The following is an 18,089-nucleotide window of genomic DNA, read 5'->3' on the forward strand; positions in this document are numbered from 1 at the left end:
AATTATGTTTTATTCTGATATAATTATTGATATATTTTTAAAATATATTTTTTTATAGAAAATATATACCTGCAGATTTCATAATATACATTTCTGGATATATGATAAAACAGTTTCAATTATATATATAAAATTTTACTACACCCCCCTCATACACACATACACATGCACACACATGCACGCATATAGGTCTTTCGACGTTATTATATCATGTCAAATAAATATCTGAAAAAATTATTTAGATGTAAATGTATTTATGCATAGATATTGTTTAAGTCTAAATTCAACTACATAAGTATAAGGAAATTCAGGTTTAATTAATATTAACTGTAAATATTAATTTTAACTTGTATGTAATTTTAATATGCATTTTTTCCATTTTGTTCGTTATGAAGACATTACATATCGTTATTAAATTAAGTGAAGTGTAGTCACGTATATATTTTCTTATACAAGACTTGTTTCGTGATACGTGTATTTTCTATTTAAGGTACCTGAACTGAATAAGACGCACTTAAATTATTTTATTTTTTAAAAACCACCATTTTTGAAACTATTAAGTAAAATTTATAGAAAAATAAATTAAGCGAGCTTTACTCAACCCAGAGTCAGTTGCCTGGAATTTGAGATTTTTTCCTAAATTTGAGTTTTGTCAATTGTTATCGTCACGAGGATTTAAATGATAAAAATATTATAATCTTTACATTTTTCTTTTCAAAATTTTTTTATCCTTCCAAAAAGTTCTCTGTGATAATAACCAAATCCAAATTTGTGGAAAAATCTCCTAACCTGGTAATTCTGTCTTAAGTGCACAAATATAAATACAAATTTATACACATATTTGCACACATACATGTAAACGCACACACGTACACATACAAAACAAGTAAGCCAAAGTTATCTTGTACACATACGTATGCGCGCATAAGTATGTGTGCGCGTATCGTTTTAAAGATTTCCATTAACAATACGCGTAACGTATAAACAAGTCGGGAAAACTAAGGAATTAAACAAATTAAATATGAAGACGTGTAAACAATATCAATTTTGTCAAGGTGTGCCATACGAAGTGACATTCCTCGGCGATTGCGTTTGAAGGGTTTGCTGTTGATTCGACGTGGCCTGTGTGGAGGAGGCAATCGTCGTAGGCGCGATAACTCGCGCATATACGGCACCACCGGCGGTCTTCAATCCACTTGGTGTTGGTATCACCTTGAGCCCATGCAACGTCTTGATGTTGAGTAGTTGACTCGGCAGAATAATCGGTTGCTGCGTCTGTTGCTGCTGCTGCTGTTGTTGAGAAGCTGGCTGCTTGCCTAACACTACGTTCCCGCCACTGGTGCTCACCGCGACTCCGACATTCTTGTTACTGCTCGCTAATACAATGGGTTTTCCCGCGAGTTGAGCGGTAACCATTCGGACGGTTTGAGCCTGTTGCGGCTGAGATTGCTGATGTTGCGTGCTGACTGCTATTATCTTTGACTGACTAGAAGACGTCTGTGCCTGCGGCACCACCTGCAAATATTCATGTAAAATAAAAAAAGGATACCGTGTTACACTTTCTTATTCTAATTCAATCAACGAAAATATATATAAAGCCTGTTTTTACATAATAAGATTTTCATCTTGATATGTTTTATAGATGGAGATTTTTAAATCTAATTGATTTTTTGTGTACAAAATATCATTTACAAGTAATTAAGTAAAGCCGATCATAAATATAAGAATTGACTATGGTCAGTATTTACAGTCAAATTTTATAATTAAGACGATTTCAAGTACTGTTTTAAAAAAATTATCAATTACAGAGCCATATTAAGATATTATTTAAGGTCTTTAAATAAGTTTTGACTATGAATACTAGCCCTAGATCTAAAGAGTTCCTTTGTAACTATAAGAACAGACTATGAATATCAGGCTTAATGAAAGTCAGACCTCTTAGGTTGGTATTCATAGTGAAGTTTTATATTTAAGATCATAAGTGCTGTCATCAACCAATCACCGGGTCGTATTAGCATCTTAAAACATTATTTGAGACAATCTTAAAATAAGAATTGAATAGCCTTAAACCTCTTTTTCTCTAGATTTTAAACACAGTTCCCAGATTTTTTTAGGCTTGACATAGGCTTGATATATTTTCCGATTGATATTTTAAAACAATTGTGCGATTGCAAAAAGGTGGCTTTTATACGATATTCAAATTGTCGTGCGAATCACTGTTTCGTTTGTTTTTATGATAAATATTATCCTGTAACATATGTACTCTCCCGTCTACTTCTATATAAATAAAACGTTTCAAATTTATTTGTATTGTATATAACACTGACCCATCTTATTGCTGTCATTATTGTTTAAAAACACAATTACATTTATTTATTTCCAATTATTATATAACAAATTTGCTGCTAGGCAAAGAAAAAAACGAATTTTTGTAAAATAAATAATTAAAACGTATTAATTATATTAATTTTGTGTAAAAAAATTGTTATTAAAAAAATGTTATCTTAGAAAAAGTTACTCATCGAGACTTAAACGTCAAAATTACGAATCTAGCACGGTTATTTAATCACCTGTTATGAGTGACACGCTCATAACGATAAAAAAGGTGTCAGTAGCACGATGACGTAAGTCGGTCAGCTGCAGCAGTCAGCATCGAGCGCATTGCGCGAGGTTCCGTGCAATCCGCTCAACAATTAGCGCAATGCTCCTTAGACAGCACTTGCTGTCTAAGCAATAATTTGGAATACTGACCGATTTACGCCCTCACGCAATCCTCCCCTTCTGTCGATCCAACTACCGAATTATCGGATATATAAACTGCCAAAAGAAAGTGAGGGACGGGTTAATCCGATGTAGACAAACTAAGATAACACACGACACTCTGCTTTGCGAGTTCGTGTATCGCTGACAAACTAAGATAACACAACCATGACACTGCCTTGCGGGGTCGTGAACAACAAACTCATAGACGCGACACTCTGCCTTGCGGGGTCGCGATCTATTCGAACAAGATAATAAAAGTGTTCAAAACGAATAACGGTGTGAGTGACTAAATACCTTCCTCGCGAGATCTCTGGCAGTGATCCCCAAACGTACGTATTATTTGTATTTTAAATCAGAATATCGTAATTCTTTAAATTACTTTAAATAATGTAATAATTACAACATGGGTTGTAATTATTACACCCCTCTCAACGAGGAGTACAACACACCCATGTTGTAATTATTATATTATTTAAAGTAATTTAAAGAATTACGATATTCTGATTTAAAATACAAATAATACTTGATTTAAAATATAAATAACTACTGTTATTACTGATTTCAAATATAAATGATACTTTTCAAGATTAATTTTTAATTTAATTTAATTTTAATACAATTTTTAAATAACAAGGAGAGGTTGCAGTTAACTCTTTTCCGATTTTAACGTGGTGAATCTAGATCGAAAAAAGTTGTTCCGTGTTCAAATTTTTCGTCCAATGCGCCTTAGAAATTTTTTTTTTATAATAATCGATAATATATAGTTTGGAAGACATTAAGAAAAGTCCATCATCGCACAGTGCCGTATAGCACAATGGAAGCGTGTATGACTAGTGACAATAGAGAGCTCCAACGGGTTTAAAACTCGTCGACGGCGTTAATTTTCTTTTTTAATTTATATTACTTTATAATTGTGTATTTTATATTATTAGAACACTACATTGCGCTTCGCGCGCGCCATTTAGCCTTTTTATATTGAATGTTGCACTTATTCTTCTTCTGTATTTAGTTCTGTATTCAGTTTGTATACAAATAATTTTATTCCCGAATGTTTTTTATTTATTCTAATTTCTTATTTCTTCTCTCTAAAACTCTTTTTCTTACTCGCTGTGCCTCCTTCTAATTACTTGCCAAACGTAATCTCTTGCTCTATATTTTCGTGTTGTTCAATATTACCCTCACACACTTTCTTATTAAATTTTTAAAATAAATTATAAATTATAATACATTTTCAGGTTGTCCCTTCGAACTCCTTTTATTGCAAAGCGCGGGCGAAAAAGTTCGTCGCAAAGCGCGGGCGAAAAAGTTCTTACTTCACATATATAAATACTGCGTCTGTTTGTCCGCGGTACTTATATAACACTGAAATGTAAGCCTAATCATTTCTATGTCCATCCATTTGCTTTTGGTATTCAAATTTTACATTTTTTGATCAAAAATACACGCCCGTTTGAGTAGTTTGCGAAAATACAAACAAACATGCGTACTTATCGTATAATACAAAATCATTAGTGGTGCCGTTTACATCAGTACATCATGCCGTACTCAAGCGTGATCTTGTCCTATACATGTTTTTACCAAACTTTTTATAATGAAGATTATGTTATGTAACCCCTCTATAATAAAAATCCAGATTCAATGGATCCATATACAGGTTGTTTCATTTAAAAACCTACATTTCTTAAAGTTACGCCATTCATTTATAAAACATCCTTCTGTATATGGAAAATCCAAACCCATGGCTGCCATCCTCAAAAAATTTGGAATTAAATGAGACCATTTGCAAGTGATTCGGACCACAAATGACGGTGTAGTTCGCGGTCATACAGATAAACGCATATCCGTTAGTAATCTATACTAATATATACATAAGGTGTTAATAAACCTTTGCATAACATTTATACCATCGTGTTGCCCACGAAAATCGAAAACGAAAAGCTCTCCAAATTTTTTCGATTTCATGCGTACAGTTCTTATAATTATTGTCGGAAAATAGTGAAATATTGCCAATGTACGCACGGCTATAACAGAAACACGATCGCGGTGGGAAACAAGACGATCGTCGTCGCTCGCCGCGAGGCGAGGAGAGCACAAATAAAATTCATTGCTATTCGCAACGTTGTTCATAGCGATAAGCGATGGGGACTAAGGATGGTCGACGATAGCTCATAACTAAAATTTTTTACATAAATTTTTAAACTGTACTACATAAATTGCAAAGCTAAAAAAATTAAAAGTTAATTGAAAACATTAAGAGAATCATTTTTTACATACAGTTTTACATACAGTTCTAATAAGCTTGCAAAATTACGAAAGAGCATAAACTGTAGTGGATTTCCAACAAATTATTCGCTTTCATTGATTTCAAATTCAAATATATCAATAAAAATACTATGAAACGATTCTCTTAACGTTTTCAATCAACATTTAATTTTTTTAGCTTCGCAATTTATGTAGTACAGTTTAAAAATTTATGTAAAACATTTTAGTTATGAGCTATCGTCGACCATCCTTAGTCCCCATCGCTTATCGCTACGAACAACGTTGCAAATAGCAATGAATTTTGTTTGTGCTCTCCTCGCCTCGCGGCGAGCGACGACGATCGTCTTGTTTCCCACCGCGCTCGTGTTTCCGTTATAGCCGTGCTGCATTGGCAATATTTCACTATTTTCCGACAATAATTCCGACAATAAAAACTGTACGCATGGAATTGAAAAAATTTAGAGAGCTTTTCGTCTTTGACTTTCGTGGGCAACACGATGGTATAAATATTATGCGAAGGTTTATTAACATCCTGTATAAAGAAAATTTTGGAAAAATCCTGTTTATGTAAAAAACAAACCTCTAATTTTAATCCGAAATTTAAAACAAAATGAGACCAATTGCATGAGGATCGGACATCAAATGATGAAAATTATCGCGGACATACAGCCATACAAACAACTGAACTTATATACATAAATTTTTTAAAAACCCTGTATATGTAAATAACACCTCTTTACATTGATTATTTATTTATTCATTTCCATAAGTTGTTTCGTAAATGTTTGGCGTAACTTTAAGAAAAGTAAGTCCTTAAATGAAACACTTTGTATAGGAAAAATCCAATCCCATGGCAGCCTTACTCGTTAAATTTGGAATAAAATGAGACCATTTGCAAGAGATTCGGGCTACGATGTTGTTCGCGGTTATACAGACAAACGCTTATCCGTTATTAATCAATATATAGGTAATTTGAAAAACCCTGTATTTCAAAAAACCAAATCCATAGTAGCAATCCTCGTAAAATTTTGAATAAAATAAGATCTTTTGCATTAGAATCGGACCACAAATGACGGAGTAGTTCGCGGGCATACAGATTTCAATCATTCATAACGTATATTTTGGCCTATCATTTTTGAAACACTGTTTTTGAAAATTTTTTTGAAAAATTGGAACCCATAGTAGCCATCTCCGGAAAAAATGCTAAATTTTGAGACCAGTTGCAAGAGAATCGGACCACAAATGACGGAGGAGTTCGCGACAATACAAACTTTAGTCCAAAAACCATATATTTTTGCCCATCATTTTTGAAATAACCTGTTTTTGAAAAATTTGAGCCCATGGTAGCAGTCTCCGGAAAATTTGCTATATTTTGACACCAGTGGCGTTAAGATCGGACCACAAATGACGAAGCAGTCCGAGGAGTTACGGACATACATACATCGCGACTTATATATATAAATAATCCTGTGTAAAAAATGTAAAATACACGATCTGTTAAAAGTTTAAAAAATATATTAAAAAGAAATATATATTTATTTAAAAACTACCTGTTATTTCTCCTTATTTCTTCTCTTTAAAGCTCTCTTTCTCTCTAAAGCTCTGTGTCTCCTTCTAATTACTTGCCAAACGTAATCTCTTGCTCTCTCTTTTTCAAACTATTAATCTATCTATCTACCTATCTCTTTCCGATAAAACTTCTTTCTTTCTGAAAGATATATAATATTTTTAAAAATAAAATTTTAAATTAAATTATAAATTATAATACATTTTCTCAGGTTGTTTCTAATTTCAAACTTTCTCTATTGTCGGTACGCTTATAAACTATATATCAAATTATCTCTTCCCTATCCTACTAAGGAAAGAATACAGAAAGATTATTATGCGAAATGTCAAATTCTTAGATACCTAATATTATACCTTATTATTACAGCACCTTCTGCTTTTTACACTCAAACTCTCTCTTTCACACTAATCTCTTTTTCTTTCTCGATCAAATTTCTTTCGTTTCTCAAATACGGGAACTGGCTCTCTTTCTCTTTCTCAATCAAATTTTGTTTCTTAAGGGGATGCTGGAGTCGTCTGTTTTACCGATTGAAAGTTATTATTTTTAATTAGGCCTATTTTTTTACTGATTTCATAGAATTAAAAATCCTTTTCTAGAATTAAAGTATAGACAATAACAAATAGTGCCTCCCTATAATTTCATGTAAAAAACAAAAAAAGTTAGTAAATTATACTTTTGTGCAGTCGTCTCGTATCTTTCATTTGCAACACATAAGTTTTAAAAACTTTGTAAGTACAAATAACTAGTACGCACTAATCTTATTATATGAAAGAATAATAAAATGCTTGCAGAAATAAGCTAGAAGCTTTAGTATAAGAAAAAAGCCTCAGAGAAAATTTCGTATATATGTGTGAGTAAGGAATCGGTACGAGGCGGTCCGAGGATAGAAACAGAGCACTAGTTTAATTCACAGATTAATATTAATACGTGTATTTTAATTCTGGAAAAGAATTTTTTAATCTATGAAAGAAATATATACGAAATCTCATTAATAATGTGCACGAATGACTCTACATTATCGACCTCGATCAAGTTTGAGAGGCAGTCCAGCATCCCCTTAAATAGTTCTTTTTCTTTTTCAAATAGGGGGAACTATCAAAAGTTTTTAAAAATTGTCAAATACGGCGAACTGTCAAAAGTTTGACAGCAGCAAACGACAGAATGAAGCAAATCACACAGCACAAACTTGACAACCAACAACCAATTAGCATCGCGGAAAAGCGGTGACAAAATAAATAACACTCCTTTTTTAAAAGTGGATATATGTATAATAATATATGTATTTTATGTTGAAGATATTTGAAATCAATATATAATTAGTCGCTCATATATATCTTTTAGTATATTGCACATGATACCGATTCGTGTCCAATATCCGTTGCACTCAAGAGAAAGACATCATTAGCATCATCCACATGTGAAAATTAAGCATTAAAATTGATCAGCAGTAATGGTCGAGATCTTAAATTATTTACAACGCTCATTAATTAAAGCAGCACAAGCTAAGAAATCTTGATTTGGTGATTTCGTAGTGTTCATGCAGTTAAATCTTTGATGAAGCAAAAATATTTTCTTTCCAAACATATGTGAAAGTTTAAAAACTGTAGTTTCGAAATCAAAATCTCTGTATTCTTTTAGAAGAATAAAATCTATGTATTACTTATGTGAATAAGTGCTTAATTTTCATAATAAAAGTTTTATTTTTGCAGCGTCATCTAAATCTTTAGCATGTACCTGAAAAAGTCCTTTGTAACGGACAAATCATGCGTCAAAAGTAAGTCCATTCTCAGAATTATAAGTAAATTCCGTGATAGAGCTGGATCCGTTTTAACTTCTCTTTGCGGTGCGCCATTGGCGGATGTTACAAGAATTACAGAAATCTGATTCATAAAATTGTTTTGTCATTTTTGCTCCTGTTGCTGTTGAATGAATAGCTGCTGTTGCTGTTGTTAATGAACAAGAGCCATTAACGCTTCTTTGAAAACATCCATATTGAAGATGTAATTAACAAATTAATTCCAGAATCCTGGTCGCCACTGTTGTATTTCTTCGATCACTGAATACAACTGATATACTTGGAGCGTTTGAATAATAATCTCAATAAATAAAATTAATTATTTGAATTAATTAATATGTGTGCTGCAGAAGATCAAGTCAAAGAATGTATTGATTAAATCGATAAATCAATGTTGCTAAGAAATAAAGAAACAAACAGGGGAAAGGTTTCGTTGCTAAATTAATGGTGATCAATGTTCAGATCATTGGCGACGGCAACATTTACATATGTCAATAACTTACTTTATTTTATCTTCTTACTTTTTTTTTATTTCTTAACTATTTCAAATTCTCTCTCTCTCTCTCTCTCTCCTTCTCTCTCCTTTTTCTCTCTCTCTCTCTCTCTCTCTCTCTCTCTCTCTCTTTCCTCTCTCTCCCTCTCTCTCTCTTTCTCCTTCTCTCTCACTATTAGATATGGGAGATACACAGTTAAGTAGGCTCCAAAAAGCGCAAAATAGAGCTATGAGAGTCATATTGCAATGTGACAGACGTACCAAAGTTAAATGTATGCACCAAGCGTTGCAATTTATGACCATAAGACAAAGGCTGTATTACAACACGTGCATATTTATTTTTAAAATTTTAAATAATATGATGCCGGAGCAATTTAGTAATAGACTTAGAATAGTAGAGGGAGAACGCGAAACTAGGCAGACAGGGGATATTGTTATTGAATTTCGAAAAACAAGAAGCGCGCAAAAAAGTTTATTTTATGAGGGTGTGTTAATGTATAACGCATTACCACCCGAAGTTAAACATTGTAATCGTTTAGAAATATTTAAACGAATGCTAAAAGAGTTTGTTTTTAATGATGTAGCATAAAATTGTATATATATGTATTGAAAATAGCTGAGAAAGCTAATAAAAGATCAATCAATCAAATCTCTCTCTCTCTCTCTCTCTCCTTCTCTCTCTCTCTCTCTCTCTCTCTCTCTCTCTCTCTCTCTCTCTCTCTATCTCTATCTCTATCTCATACTTACTCTAATTATTAATCTACTTAACTGTATCCTTTCAAACTTCTCTCATTTTAGAAAATTTTATGTATTAATAAAAAAATTAATTATATATCATTTTGAGGTATATATTATTATATTTGAAATTAAACTATTAAATAAATTATAAATTATAATGTATTATATATATATTATTTATATTACCTAATACTTTTCAAACAAATTACAAGTTACGCTCTCAAACTTTCTTTCTTAATCTCTCTCAAAATCTATTTCACTCTAATCTCTTTTCTTTTCTTCTCGCTTACGATTGAACTCACATTCTATGGGTCGAAGCACAAAACATGGCGTAATGATTAAGACAGTTGTAGTCATAAACATAGACAAAGCTTGTGCGTTGTCTACTCTACGACTACGACTGTCTTAATCGTTACGCCATGTTTTGTGCTTCGGCCTTATCTTTGACCATTCCGTCGCTATTTCTTCGTCAAAAATCTTGTCTCGCGTAAACTTGTATTCTATCTCTCTTTTTCTATCTCTTAATCTATCTACCTACTTAGCTCTTTCCTTTTTAAATTTTTTCTTTCTAAAGATTTTAAAATTGAAAAAAATATGAATATATGATATATTTTATGTATAATTATAAAGAAAAAATTTTAATTAAATTGTTAATTATATTATATTTTCATGTTGTTTAATAACACTGTCACACACAATACCTTTTTATTTAATCCCCATCTCAAAACTGTCACGCTCTGCTTCCTCAAACAAATTTTCTTCGTTTCCAGTACTTCTTTCTCACTAATTTCTTTCTCTTTTTTGTTTCTCAAATATTTCCTTCACTTCAAAATCAGAATTGTTAAATTGTTAAATTGTTGAAGAATGTAGATCGAATATTGCCGTGTAGTCAGCAGAAAATTTCTAAGACTTATAAATTTCATGTATGAACATTCATAGAGGATTCTGATACTTATCTACATTTGGGAAAATTCTGCTACATTCATACTAAACTCTTTTAATAAAATATGTTCATCATACAAAATAAAATGAGTGAATCATGTTAAGTTTCTCCGCTCAAGAAATTGCGGTTGCCCAGCTCTCACCATTTCAGTTTTTTACCTTTTCTCATTTTTAGTTTTTTGTTTATTTTTATATTTTTTATATTTCTTCAGTTTTTGAATGCATATCATATAGAATACAGAAAGTACGAAAAAAATAACAAAAAAATTGAATTTGTAAAATACAACTTTAACTCATCTGCGCCCGTATAAGTAAGATAAATTTAAAAATTGATGAAATTTGAGTAATTTTGACTACTTCATTTATGATAGTAAATTCGCCGTTCACAACTCGACAATTCAGATTCGTAATCAGCGACGCAAAAAAGCTCCTCCATATAGTGATTTTCAGTAAATTTGATTAACTTGAGATATTTTCGACCGCCATATTGGATGCGCCATCTTGAATTTGATGTCTTATAACAGAATCGCAATCAGCCACTTCAAAAAATGGTAAGAGGCCAAAATCCATAAAACAAGAGAGGATAATGTTGGCAACGCTTCAAAATTTCTAAAATTCATAAATTTATTTTTCTGAGCGTACAGCACTGTTGAGAGTTAAAATTGCACAGAGTGCATGCACAGAAATATCTCTACATACACTCTTAACGCTCAACAGTGTTCCACTTTCAGAAAAATTTTATGGCTCCTAGAGATTTTAAAGCGTTGTCAATATTATTCTCTCTAATTTTATAAATTTGGCCTCTTACCTCCAAAAACCTCCAAAAACCAATTTGGAGGATAAAACGATGGAAAAAACTATTAATATACGGAGAAATCAAAGATTTTATGAATTTTAATTCTTCTAACCGTCATATTGGATGCCACTATCTTGAATTATTCACACGTACATTTCAAAGTTCATAATCCATGGACGTAAGATTTTGACTTCTCAGAAATATTTCCATCCATTTTCTATGTGTAAATATTGATTTAAAAAAGCAATTCAGTAAAAAAATCAGCTTTTTTTACAAATAAATTAACATAAGTTGTCCAAATTGCATTTTAAATAAATTCTGACAATAGATATTAAAAGTTCAGAAAATTTTAAATAAGAAATAGGTGGTTTGAAATTTTTTGAGGATTAGATTCATAGTATAAAATACCACTAAAAAAATCACAGAAAATCGTCTGCTTGGGATTTAATGGGTTGAGACATATTCTAGTGTCCGTGTCAAACTCGTAAGCCATCTATCGCGCGGAAAGCAACAGTACAAATCTCGGCCGACGACGACGATAATAATAATGGCGACGTTTCTTAAAATATTTTACTCTTGATGCGAAACTTTAAATCGCGATATTTTCGCTCGTAAGTCACGTAGCGGAAAAATAAAAACACTTTTATTATACAAATCGGATCCAAGCTATTCCTAAAGCTATTTAAAAATGAATCGATTCAGCCGTTATTAAGATCTGATAATCTACGAAATCTCGCAAACGGCATAAAAGAGGCAAGGGTGGTGCCTCGCTGTGCGTACACATGGCGCAAGGCGCTACCATGCATTGCTTTTTGATGTATAATATATATAGTTACATAAAATGATTTTTTAAAAATTGACACCACCGACAAGTCGAACCCAACTCGCTGAAGTTCCTGTTGTTACTAGTCGTGCGCGATTTCACTGCGCTATACAGAACTGCGTGATAACTTTTGGGCTTTTCTTTATGTCTTAGAAACTACATTATCAATTGTTATAAAAAAAACTTTTTCGAAGGCGCATCGGACAAAAAACTTGAACACAGAACAACTTTATTTTTCAATATAGATTCACCATGTAAAGCTCATTAAAATGGAAGAAAAGTTAACTGCGATCTCCCCTTATAAGTCAGTGTTTCATTCATGCAACTTTAACACAACTAAATTAATTTTCAGAACAGATATTTGTTGACTTGCCAACAATCCAAAACGACAATAATTTTTAATAGTGACTAGTCTGGCAATTGTTTATTGGTAAATTACAAAATTACGACGTTTTGGCCAGTCGTTTTCTGGCCCTTATCAAGTATATCTAAAATTATATATTGCAGAACGTATAACTAACAGATAGAATCAGACAACACCAATCAAATTTTTACAATCATTAAATTTTTTTACAATTTGATAAAAAATACAATCACAAAATATACATACTTGTTTAAATTACGTCAATAAATTAATGTCTCTCCATTATAAGTTTTCGTTGAAGAACTGTTGAGTGTTATTTCAGACTTATAAGCATTTGCATTGCACCAATGGTAACTTACCAACATATTATGGACTGCCTAATAGCGTTTTCAACCGGTGCTGGGTTAACCCGTTTCAGTTTCTTTTTTTCTAGAACTGGCCAATCACAGTTATTCCCTTCTTCAGAAGAATGGCTGTGATTGGTCTTATGATGTCATTAATCGTTTCCCGGAGCGATTAACCCAGGCCGGTCGAAAACGCCATAAGATTCACAAATCGGGTTTTCCCCTACGAGTTATTGTCTTGTCAGTAAGCAGCCCCATGTATAACATAGCAAGATTCCTACAAGACATTCTAAGGGACAGTTTAGAAACACTAAATTTGCATGTTAGAGACAGTTGGTCATTCGTGGAATTAATAAAGAACATAAAGATAGAACCACATGAACGACTGGTGTCTTTGGATGTCAATGCTCTTTTCACCAACATCCCTAAAGAGTTAGTCTTTTTGAGCATAGAAAAAAAATGGAACAATATATTCTGAAGTACTAATTTAAGCTTACCACAATTCTTACACGCGATTGACGTCATCTTAAGTTCTACTAGCTTCTCATTCAACGGTAATTTTTATGAACAGATCTTCGGCAGTCCAATGGATTCCCCTCTCTCCCCTATTTTAGCAGACATAGTTATGGACAATCTCGAAACCGATTGCATAAGAAAACTAAACTTTAAACCGAAAGCTTACTACCGTTATGTAGATGACATCTTCACGATAATTCCATAAACAGAACTAGAACATATAGTTGATGTTTTCAATAATTACCACCCGAGGTTAAAATTTACCTACAAAATAGAAAACAATAACTCTTTGAATTTCTTGAATGTTTTTGTAATTAGAAATGGTCGAAGGTTAGTGAGTAACTGGTATAAGAAACTCACGTTTTTAGGCCGGTATAACAATTATTTTTCTTCTCATTCTAAGGGCTACAAAATTAACACGATTACAAACCTCGTAGATCAAGCTATTTTATTGTCTGATGAACGATTTCATAGACCTAACTTGGAAACTGTTAAAAAACTCTTGTTGAACAATTGTTATCCAACCTCATTCATCAATATGTTAAGAGACGACTGAATGTATTAATGAAATGTAAAAATACAAACACCAATAATGATACTCCATAAAAAATCAGACAGTACGGGGGGAATCATAATACCTTATGTAAGACATGCTAGCAAGGATTTGAGACGTATACTTGATAAATATGTAGACGTATGCTACACGATACCAAAAAAGCTTGAGAATGTAATAAAAAACGGGAAAAACAGAATAGATGATTCTTTGGCGATTGAACTTGTCTATAAAATTAATTATAAGGATTACGACTCAACTTACATAGAATATACAAAGCGACATATAAAAACGAGAATCAAAGAACATCAACGTAATATAAAAAGTTCGTCGGCGCATCATAACGTTGTCACCGACTATCGCGTATCTCTGCATCACAATTTTGATTGATCTAAATCTATTATTTTACATAAGGAGAAACAGAGAAAAAAGAGAGATCGTGGAGATGGTTTTTATTTACAAATTTAAAAATAACATTAATTTACAAAAAGACACAGACAATCTTAATGCTATATATGACAGAATTATAAACATAGTTTAAGTATTATTTTTCGACTAGTCATATTCTTAACTGACTTATTTAATGTTATCAAACTTGACTTTCAACGATCTTCTCATTTCACTGACAAGCATTGTGTAGTGCAGACGTGCTATTTAACACGTCTGAAATAACACTCAACAGTTCTTCATCGAAAATTCATAATGGAGAGTCATTAATTTATTGACGTAATTTAAACAAGTATGTATATTCTGTGATTGGATTTTTTATCAAATTGTAAAAAAATTTAATGATTGTAAAAAATTAATCGGTGTTGCTGATTCTGTCTGTCACTTATACGCGTTCTGTAATATAATTTTAGATATACTTGATAAAGGCCAGAAAACGACTAACCGAAATGTCGTAAATTAATTTTATATAACTTTTGTTTTAACCCATTAATGCCCATGGCTAAACCGGCGGAGGGATCAGAAAAGTAACTATTGGAAGCTTTATTTTAGGTTTAAAAAAAAAAAAACATTTTAGGCATAAAACAATTTTTTAATTTGTTTATAACAAAATTTGTTTAAACAAATGACAAAAATTGACTTTTTAAGAAAAATTAATAGCGTCATTCAATTGTACCGGAAAAGTTACATGAAAATTATGTATAACATTACTGCAGCAAAATAAAAAATATTTTTGGCAATGTCATACATGATTTCCATGTAATTTTTCCCGTACAATCAAATAGCGCTATTAGTTTTTCTTTATTATTAAAAAAAAATCAATTTTCGTAATTTGTTTAAACAAATTTTATTATAAACAAATTAAAAAATTTTTTTATGCCTAAAATTTTTTTTTACCTAAAATAAAGTTCCCATTAGTTACTTTTCTAATCCTCCCGCTAATCTAGCCATGGGCATTAATGGGTTAATTTAGTTAAAAAAATGTTAACTTATTTAACTTTGATAATCTATTTATAGATTTCAGTCTTTTTTATCTTGTTAACTCTTTAATTGCCGAATTAGGTTTTTTTCAGTTTTCAATTTATGCAATTTTCTTAAAACTTTGCATACATACGTTTTTTGGATCATTAATTCCGAATTTGAATTCAGATTTTGCAAATTCAATATAACGGATCTAATATGACCGCCATCAGCTAGTAAATTAGTAAAAATCTGGATATTATTGCAGTAAATTCAGTTTTTAGATTCTGTTACATATCTAATATTGAATGATAAAGATAATATCAAACTTAAATACAATATGACTGCCTACATGTATAATATTTTCAGCAATCTTCAATATTCATAAATTTCTATCTCAAAAATGATACACCTAAGTGAAAATCACAAAAGACCATTTATATTGTAAATTTTGTGTAAAATACGGTTATATTTTTTTAAACTTAAAATTTTCAGTTTTTAATATTTTCATCCACCATGTTAGATCCGCTATTTTTAATTTTTCAGTTTTGACCTCAGATTAATAATCAACGATCTCAAAATCCTTTATAGCCGAAAATGGTCAAATTCAATATATTTTAGGAGAAATTGACTTTTTCGGAAAAAATTCGCTTTTACATTTAAATTGTTATAAATAATCACAAAGTGACAATTGAGTGACAAAAAACTTTGGAAACATATAAATTAAGTATTTCTGTACCGGAAAAGTCAAACATCATCATTAGTATCCTAAAACATTTTTAAAATATAAAAATAAAAGGAAAACAAGTGAGAAGTATACTTTCCATTTGCAATGAAAGAGTTAAGGTTTCTTGCCTTTAGCTGAGAACTTTACATTAATAACAGCAATACAGCCATAAGTGTTAGAAATAAGAACTATAAAACGAGAAAGTGACGTGTTGACAATTCATTTTATTTTTGCGTATCATTTTGTTATTATTCATTTTGCGCTAGTGTTGTAACGTGTGACGTATTTGTGCGACTCTTATTAGGATGTTGAATAAGTTCTCGCTGTTTTTTCGTGAAAATTAATGCGTTATTTTAAAAAATCAGTAAAAAACCTGTCACTGAAAGTATTGTCCATCGCTAGCCACTACTTTTTCCCATTTTTCTGGCAGCATTTGAATTCCACGTCGGAAAAACGACACGTCTTTTGAAGCTATCCAAAAGTCGACCCATTTTTTGGCATCTTCATAAGAATGGAAGTGCTGCTCAGCCAGGCCATGTGCCATCGATCGAAACAAGTGGTAGTTGGAAGGCGCAATGCCCGTTGAATACGGCAGGGTAAGACTTTCCATTTAAGCGTTTCCAAGTAAGTTTTCATCGGTTTTGTAACATGTGGCCGAGGGTTGTGATGCTGCAAAATTACTTTGTCGTGTCTCTACTCGTATAGCGGCCGTTTTTCCAATGCCCGGCTCAAACGCATCAATTGTAGTCGGTAGCGATCTCCCATGATTTCATTCGGTTTGAGCAGCTCATAATAAATTACACTTAGCTGACATCCTACCAAATGCAAAGCAGAAGCTTGGAACCATAGATATTCGGCTTTGCCGACGATGTTGATGCATGGCCGGTCTTACACTACGATTTTCTACGTTTAGGGTTATCGTAGTGTATCCACTTTTCATCGCCAGTCACGATACGATGCAAGAATCCTTTCCTTTTCTGCCGTGGAAGTAGCTGTTCACACGTGAAAAGACGCCGATCGAAGTCTCTCGGCTTCAACTGGTATGACACCTTGCTTTTGAATCGTTCCTAATGCTTCCAAACGTTTTGAAACTATTGTGTGATCAACTCCTAATGATTCTGCAAGTTCAGCTAGCGTCTGACATGAGTCTTCATGAAGTAATGCCTCCAATTCTTTGTCTTCAAACTTTTTCGGTGCCCCAGAGCGTTCTTTACCTTCCATATCAAAATCATTATTTTTGAAGCGTCTAAACCAATCTCTGCATGTTGTTTCCGACAGAGCATGGTCGCTGTAAGTCTCAACAAGAATTCTGTGTGCTTCAGCTGCAGATTTTTTTTGAATAAAGTAGTGAAGTAAAATTTCCCGCAAATACTCTTTTTTGACATGAAATTTGACATGTTTAACACTATAAAAAACCAAGTTGTTTACACTTCAGCGAAATGACATTGAATTTCAAGGTCGTTTATAGTATTTCTATGTACATGCGTCACCATCTTAAACAACGCGCAAGTAGTTCTAGTAACGCCATCAGTTGGAAAACAGCGAGAACTTATTCAATGTCTTAATAAAATTTAAAAAATTAAGATTAGTGAATAAAACAGTACGTGGAAGGTATATTTTCTGCTCCTTTTGACATCTGTCAAATTGCGTATTTAGTCACATAACTAAGGCTTCGTCATGGTATATTAAGGTTGTTTATTAACTGTTAAAAGAAAAGTCGTAGTTTTCGGCATATCTTAGAAATATACTAAAGCGATCTGAAGTATTATTTCATTCAAATATCTTTTTATTTAGAAATAGCACGCAAGAATTCTCAGCATATTTCTCGCCTCTGACGAATTTAATATAGCTACGGCGAAAGTATCCAGGATCCTCAAGTGATATTTTATCACTATTGTATATCCAACACTTATAATTTCCAATTGTTATGATATATATTAAAGGTTTATTCTTGTTAATACGTAAACAAATTTATTATGTGTAAAATACGCACGCTTAC

At 32.1% G+C, this 18,089-nt stretch overlaps 1 protein-coding gene and 1 long non-coding RNA gene across 3 annotated transcripts in view; both read right to left on the reverse strand.

Annotated features, from left to right (window-relative positions):
* Window positions 1-334: 334 nt before the first annotated feature.
* LOC105837274 (nuclear factor related to kappa-B-binding protein) overlaps window positions 335-18,089 on the reverse strand; it is a 107,099-nt gene continuing 89,344 nt past the window's right edge. For both annotated transcript variants that reach the window (XM_036292105.1, XM_036292104.1), the window contains exon 15: window positions 335-1,515. In XM_036292105.1, coding sequence (XP_036147998.1) covers window positions 1,051-1,515 — 465 coding nt within the window. In that variant the 3' untranslated portion in view covers window positions 335-1,050. The remainder of the gene's footprint in view (window positions 1,516-18,089) is intronic.
* Window positions 10,084-18,076, reverse strand: LOC118647345. The gene is made up of 2 exons (XR_004964646.1): window positions 13,573-18,076; window positions 10,084-13,492 (listed from the first exon to the last, which is right to left on the reverse strand). It is a non-coding gene; the product is annotated as an uncharacterized LOC118647345 (long non-coding RNA).

The sequence above is a fragment of the Monomorium pharaonis genome, chromosome 9 (assembly GCF_013373865.1).
Source record: "Monomorium pharaonis isolate MP-MQ-018 chromosome 9, ASM1337386v2, whole genome shotgun sequence".
Taxonomy (NCBI): Eukaryota; Metazoa; Arthropoda; class Insecta; order Hymenoptera; family Formicidae; genus Monomorium; species Monomorium pharaonis.